The following is a 7500-nucleotide window of genomic DNA, read 5'->3' as shown; positions in this document are numbered from 1 at the left end:
CTCAGACACTGTGTGATGATTTAACTTGGATGCTGTATCTTTAATAAATGTGATGGTGAGAGGATGTTATGCTGGGAGCCGCACACACACCTATACACCTATAGTATACACAGTTCCCAACCTTTGCTAATCAGCACACCGTCAGTCACACTGTTTATAGGGTTTTCTTTTACAACATTCCGGTTTATTTCTTCGTCTCTATGGCGATGGCCTTGTCCGTTTACATATTGGCATATCAGAATCACCTGACACTGCCAATAAAGCTTTTTCCGTTTCCCATCTAATTTTAGAGGTTTCTGATTGTCGTAGGTTTACTCTGCCGTCAAATAAAACCTCCATTAATAGTCTCGGACAGTCAGACAAATGGCTCTGTCATGCAAACAATGTGTGTGCATAATTTGTCACTGTCTTTTTCTTCCAATCTGCCTTTCTTTCTCTCTTTTCTTTCTTTCTTTTTTTCTTTCTTTCTTTCTTTCTTTCTTTCTTTCTTTCTTTCTTTCTTTCTTTCTTTCTTTCTTTCTTTCTTTCTTTCTTCCTTTCTTTCTTTCTTTCTTTCTTTCTTTCTTTCTTTCTCTTTTATAGGCACACAAATAAGCTCTCACAGATACTCTGCTCTCTGTCACACACACATTCTCATTCCTGCTTTACAATAGTAAACATTAATGTGTGTTTTTGTCAATTGTTTGTGTGTGTGGGACAATGAATGCATGCCTTTGAGTCTTTATTTAGATTTTTTGAGTGCATGTGTAGATGTTTTATGTTACTGCTTGAGTATTTGTACCCATATGTATACAATTACATATGTGTAGTGCATTTGACATGCTTTCAGTGTATACTGTGCGTATACAGGACATATTGTGTGTGCCCACGTGTGTGTGTGTGTGTGTGTGTGTGTGAGTGTGTGTGTGTGTGTGTGTGTGTGCGTGTGCGTGTGCGTGTGCGTGTGCGTGTGTGTGTGTGTGTGTGTGTGTGTGTGTGTGTGTGTGTGTGTGTGTGTGTGTGTGTGTGTGCGTGTGCGTGTGCGTGTGTTTGTTTGTATATAAGTGCACGTGTGTGTGTGCCTGTCTGACTGAAGGTGTGATGGGAGATAACAGTGGTAATCTTTTTGAGGCTTTCTCCTCTGGATTCAAACTGAGAAAATTGGGAGTTGAAAGGTAGTTTTCAGCAAGAACTCTATCCACTTTCTCTGGTTCATAGAATTGCAGAAGTGCCATGCTGTGTTTGCCACCCTCTAGAACTCATGTCTCTCCTCCATCATCGTCCATCTTTCTCCCTTTTTGTGTGCCTTTCGAACTCCCCCCCCCTCACTCTCTTTTGCTCTTTAAAAGCTTGTAACTTACACAAACTTCTTTGCTGCCACCCTGCTTCTCTCTCCGCCTCTCTCCTTCTCTTAACCCATTTAGACCTGAGACCGATTCTAAAAAACGCCTTCTAAATCCTGACTTCAGTTTTCTGAAAAAAAGGGGGGGAAAAATATATATATGTTGCTATATACTGTATAGCAAGAGCTAATGTTACACAAAGGTTTTCCCAGATTGAAAGATATAACAACGTATAGTTGTTCAAGGTCTATAGACATGGCAACAGATCATTTTAATGTGAAAAGGTGTTTAAACTGCTACATTTGCCCAACCACTAACATTCAATAATAATAAAAATAGTAATAATAATGATAATAATAATAATATAATTAGACCCCGTGGGGGAAATTCACTTTTCAGCTTCACCCAGCATGATTGCTGCCATGTGGTCAGACTTGAGTGCAGGGGGAGAGCAGTTACGAGTTAAGTGTCATGCTCAGAGTAGTCTCGCGTGGCCAGACTGTTGCCTCCCACAATTTTCAAATGCTTCCGGTCATACTGTCTGAAGCACGGAAGCTCTGAAAATGATCAGGCGATAAAGCGGATGTGAAGCCTCATCCCCACTTCCGTTTCATCTTTACAGACGTGCAAATGTATCCGAATATAAATCAAAATCATCTAAGCCTGTATAGCTTGCTAGCAGAAATGGAAAGTGAAAAATGTATGTAAAGATATTTTAAGATATATTTTTGTAAACGGAAATGACAAACAGATGACAGCTTCCATTTCGGGAGGTGTAGTTCCAGACTCTATATCCACAAGTTTCCTAGGGCGTTGTGGGCATCACTTCCTGTCGATTTGATCCCTGTTACCTGATCAAATCGACAGGAAGTGATGCACACAATGCCCTAGGAAACTTGTGGATAGCATTAGGAGAGTGTGGAATACTTGTCTGGCTACGCGAGACTATGCTCAGGGACACCTCGACAAAGTGCCGGGGCTTGATCCTGGGACTTTCTGTTTGAGACTGTTTCCCAGGCAGCCTCTCTACCCATTCAGCTAAACTCTGTATAAACAATCGCAAGGATACTTATACGTATCATCAATATACATTAAGTTAACAGTTTACAGTAGAGAGGCTTCCAGAGCATTGCAAATAATATATCTGGTTTTGAAATGAAATGACATTTAAAATGTTCATTAATAGGCCAATATTTTACTATTTATTATATTAAGTACTGGTAATTTGTAATTGCGCAATTCCATTCTGCTACTTGTAGTCACCTTTTCAAAACTGAAAAGAGAAAGTTATTGGGCCAAAAATGTTGTGTTATCGGCATCTACGCAGATTCTAACGTTAAGAGTCTGATACATCAATCTTTTTTGTCCGTGAATTTTGACGGATGTCTGCTCAAACTCATGCCTGCTCGGAGGCAGACTTACATGGGACCAAACAAAGCTTGCGTATGTCATTAGAATGCCTTATTCTTCATGTAAAATCAATTGCAATAGTGCCAAACCTCAAATAAAATATTTATGGCATGGAGAAATGCCAAATTATCTCCACCAGTAGCGCGCCTCTGACTTGCAGACAAAAATGACAAAAACACCTATGATCCGCACATATCAGGGCTCTACACCCTTTCGTGAATCAGACGTCAATTTGTGCTTTTTTTTTTTACAACACCCCTTTTTACACACCCCTTTACACGCTTTATTTGCACACTATTTACTAGCCTCGATCTCCAGGCTTTTAGTTTTTAGTTTTGCCAAAAAATAAAAGCCTAGACCATCCAGTTGATGTTCCGGGTATAGGAAGTGTTTCATTTCCCCAACCAACCAGAGTGCAGTGGGCGTCGCTCCAAATGTTGTGACGTCAGGGCTCTCCATGCTACACATTGGGGAGGAGGAGGGGCGCGGGGCGGGGCGGGGGCTGACGGACAGATCGGTGACCCAATAGGATTCGGCGGAATTTTTCTCTGCAGATTTTGAACCCGCCCGTCTAGACATGATATGACATGACGCTAGGGCAGTCTACTATTTACAAACAGCTTAGTGAATGAGGCCCATTGCTGTTAAGATATGGTATACGTCCGCCGCCGCGTCACTTGCCGAAAATGACTAATTTGCGACTGAAAGTCGTGACGCATGGTGCCATTAGCAGTTCTCTGCGCTCATTCATTCTTTTCCATCCTCTCTGGTCTGTCTCATCTATATCTGGTTCCCGCCCTCCTCCTCCTGTCTCCTGCACCACTCTCTCTGACAGCCAGACGGCAGGCTGTGATTCATGCCTGTAATTATGGACCAAACATGCTGCTGTTCAACAGGTATGAAATATGTATTGCACAATGTGTGACCCTGTCAGCTGCTCTCTCTCTCTCTCTCATCTCTCTCTCTCTCTCTTCTCTCTCATCTCTCTCTTCTCTCTCTCTCTCTCTCTGTGTCTCTCTCTCTCTCTCTCTCTCTCTCTCTCTCTCTCTCTCTCTCTCCTCTCTCTCTCTCTCTCTCTCTCTCTCTCTCTCTTTCTCTTTTCTCTTCCCCTGTTTACATGTATCTATTCTACTGTACACTGATTGCAAACTTCGAATTAACGTTAATTCCACCTTCTTACCTTAAACATAAGCAATCTAACCCTAACCTTAACCTTAACCTAACATATACCTTACTTTAACCCTTACCCTAACATTATATATGCCTAATCTTAATCCTGAGTGGCCGCTTGGGAATTGAAAGGTCCCAATTGAAAGGTCCCCGTTTCATCCCCAGCTCCTCCTGGGTTAGTGTCGAAGTATCCTTGAGTAAGACACTCGACCTTTAATTGTTCCCGATGAGCATGTTGGTGCCTTGCATGGTTGCCTTCGTCATCGGTGTGTGTGCATGAATGGGTAAGTATAAGGCACATTGTAAAGCGCTTTGGATAAACGTGCTATATAAATGCAGCACATGCACACACACGCACGCACACACGCACGCACACACACGCACACACACAGTTCACTCTGATCACACATACAGAGTTCACTCTGAACACACACTCACAGAGTTCACTCTGAACACACACACACATGAACGCACGGACACACACACACACACACACACACACACACACACACACACACACACACACACACACACACACACACACACACACACACACACAGTTCACTCTGAAAATAACTGAGATTAATTATAAAGTCGATTGTTGTCCCTCCTTCTCTTCCTCCGGCCTCATCTGCTTTCGGGTCTCTTATCTCTGTTATGCCTCAGGTCAAAATAACAGCAGCCTGTTAACCCCGATTAGCTCTATTTTGCTAGGTCCATCGCCCTTTTCCTCCCTCTTTCATCCTTCCATCACAGAGAGCCCTTGGGGGGGGGCGTTTAAGTAGAGCGCTTAAACACCCCGCCAAAGCGTTTATACCCTCGACACTTTCTCGGCGGGACTTTAAGCAAACATGTTGGGACACTAAAGCAGTCGACAGCTACCTCCTCTGACGCAACGCAGCTTTAGCTCGACGTAAACATCAACATGCTCTCCCCATCTCGCCAAAGCAAGCCAGACCTCCATTACAGTGAGGTCTGGAAGAGAGGGGCTTTTCATGTGCCACTTGGTCAGTTGTGTATCATTCAACAATTGAGTTACATAACTAAATGTTAAATCCTTTAAATTGGACGGCGGCAGTTGGGGCGACCAGTCTGCTTCCCGGGGGGTGGGGGTTGCCAAACATCATCAAACATCATAAGCAAACACGAACCAAAATTCTTGTTTCAAGGGAAGGGATTGCTCCGACAAGCAGCACAAACACAGACATTATGGACTGCAAGCTGTCGGCTATATTGGAGAAGCTTCTCAAAACATGCTAGTCTGTAAACCAGGCGACACCCACGCACTCATGTACACACCTTTAAATCCCTCAGTCAGAGCAAGCCCATCGGCTTCCAAATGGCCAAACCTCTTTGGATCTACCCGACCGCGGAGCATCATCACCTGTCAGGGGTTATAAGCGTCTCTCTGTGATGCCTGAACATTTGGAGCTCATCAAGTCATCGACTCCTCCCGCCAAACATCCCGCCATTAGCATCAAAACACCCAGAAATCAACTCGACCTCATCGCCTCCGCATGTAAACAGCCCCAAGAGGAAGGATGTGCTCTTCTTGTGTGTAAAAAGAAAAAAAGAAACTCTTCGGAAAGGATAAACTGGTAAAAAAAAAATCTTCTTGGCAAAATTCAATCCGAACTGTTCCAAAGTGTTTCCTTTGTTTCTAGCCACATGTCAGCGATGGTTGCCAGACATAAAAGGGTCTTGTTGTTTTGATTGAGCGCTGACATGGCTGAAAGCATCCTCCTATGGGAATAAAGAAAACACTACTCTTTTGTATCATTTGGCGTAAACTGAGATAACTGAAAACCAGGCCCATGGTCCCTCTATATAACATTATATTGAGTAACTATAATATAGTTAGTGTATATCCCAACTTCAAGGGCGAGCCCTGGAGGCTTGGGGCTATGTCTGTGTACCTGGCACTGGGACCACACTCCACAGGGCAGGGTTGAAACCAGAACATTCTCCATGGGAGGATTGCGTTACAGCAACACACAGGGTTTCCCTACAACAGTCGACCATGACCTGGCTCTGTTCATGTGTGTGCGTGTGTGTTTGTGTATTCCTATATGCATCTCTTCATATTCTGTATCTGTTGGCACACACATATACATCTGTTAGGAAAACACACAGAAAGGCACACACGCACACATACACGCTCAAGTGCGTGCGCGTGTGCACACACACACACACACACACACACACACACACACACACACACACACACACACACACACACACACACACACACGCACACACGCACGCACGCACGCACGCACGCACGCACACACACACACACACACACACACACAGGAGTTTCATTCTTCATAACAGATCATATTTATCTATGGTTTGATGTAAATTCAGACTCACTCATGTCTGGCTGCCATCTGTAAGACAGGGCTGAATCTATAAAATCAGGGCGCCAAACATTCTGTGCTTCTTTGGGGTCAGTATTTAAATTCCAGTGTGAGGGTTCATAGTTGAATGTCAGTGCACAAGGTCATGTTTAGGGGCAAGAGATTCTTGTAGCCCACTTAACACGTAAGGTTTCATACGCAAAACCGGGTGATCCATTCTCTGCGGTTGTTGCATCTCTACCCTCCACGATGACTAGCATTTCATATTCCCAACAATCACCATCATTTTTGAGGTTTTAAACAAGCATTTAAGCAGCATTTGATATTGTGGGAAAAGTATGTGCTGGAGAGCCCAGTCAGGGAAAATGTAGATCTCATGCCAAAACGGTTGCCCTTCCCTGTTCCAAACACTTGAAACCATATAGGTGGCCTTAAGTACTAAACAAAAACCAGGCCATGAAACATATCCTGAATGTTAGAGTTGAATGAATACTCAGGATTTTACTGTTTGTCTCCGTTCCAAAGTAGATGCTCCAGCTCCACATTATCAGCATACTATCCAAATAGCTCATTTATTTTTTTATTGTATGGTACATATATTCTTGTGACGTACTTATAGCCTTTATTCAAATAAGGGTGAACACGTCCAATGTTAAGACAAAGATTCCCCCAACTGAGATGTACAACACAAACGACTATATATATATTTTTTTTATAAGAGTAGGTGAAATGTATTCGAAGGAGTGGATTATACCTAACTATGGTAGCAAGATTCTTCAAATGTCTTGCAGTCCTAAGCCCTTTTGTACATCAATAGTGCTTACTATCATCCAGCTAACACTTGGCAGACCCATGATAGAACTGAGGCCAAAATGCATCAGGACTAGAAATTCTAGAAAAGGATTAGATCTCTGAGCCAGATTCAAAAGAGCGTTTTAATGTCTTGTCTTGCGTAGATTTATTCATATGTAACCGTACCCATTGGCAATTGATCCATTTTGCCTAAACACTTTGCATAAATATAAACACTGTCATGGGTTAGGGTTAGGAACACACGCGCACGCACGCCCCACACACACACACACACACACACACACACACACACACACACACACACACACACACACACACACACACACACACACACACACACACACTGGCATTAGCATCAGAGGCTGAGTGGACAGTGCCATGCCTTAAGCCTACGGGCACGGAGAGGAGGGGGAGAGATGGTGCGG

The 7500-nt window shown here is 43.4% G+C and overlaps 1 protein-coding gene across 2 annotated transcripts in view; it reads right to left on the bottom strand.

Moving 5' to 3' along the window:
* clcf1 (cardiotrophin-like cytokine factor 1) overlaps positions 1-7500 on the bottom strand; it is a 14639-nt gene that overhangs the window by 2229 nt on the left and 4910 nt on the right. The window contains exon 1 of one of the 2 annotated variants that reach the window (XM_080415391.1): positions 5819-5926. The exons of the other annotated variant lie outside the window; for it this stretch is intronic. Within the exon in view, the coding sequence (XP_080271517.1) occupies positions 5819-5924 (106 nt within the window). The 5' untranslated portion in view covers positions 5925-5926. Of the gene's footprint in view, positions 1-5818; positions 5927-7500 lie in introns of those variants that run through there. 2 annotated transcript variants of the gene reach the window in all.

The sequence above is a fragment of the Gymnoscopelus braueri genome (assembly GCF_963280865.1).
Source record: "Gymnoscopelus braueri genome assembly, chromosome: 20".
NCBI classification, from domain to species: domain Eukaryota; kingdom Metazoa; phylum Chordata; class Actinopteri; order Myctophiformes; family Myctophidae; genus Gymnoscopelus; species Gymnoscopelus braueri.
The sequence above is the reverse complement of the archived record's forward strand: the minus strand, read 5'-3'. Positions and strand labels throughout refer to the sequence as shown.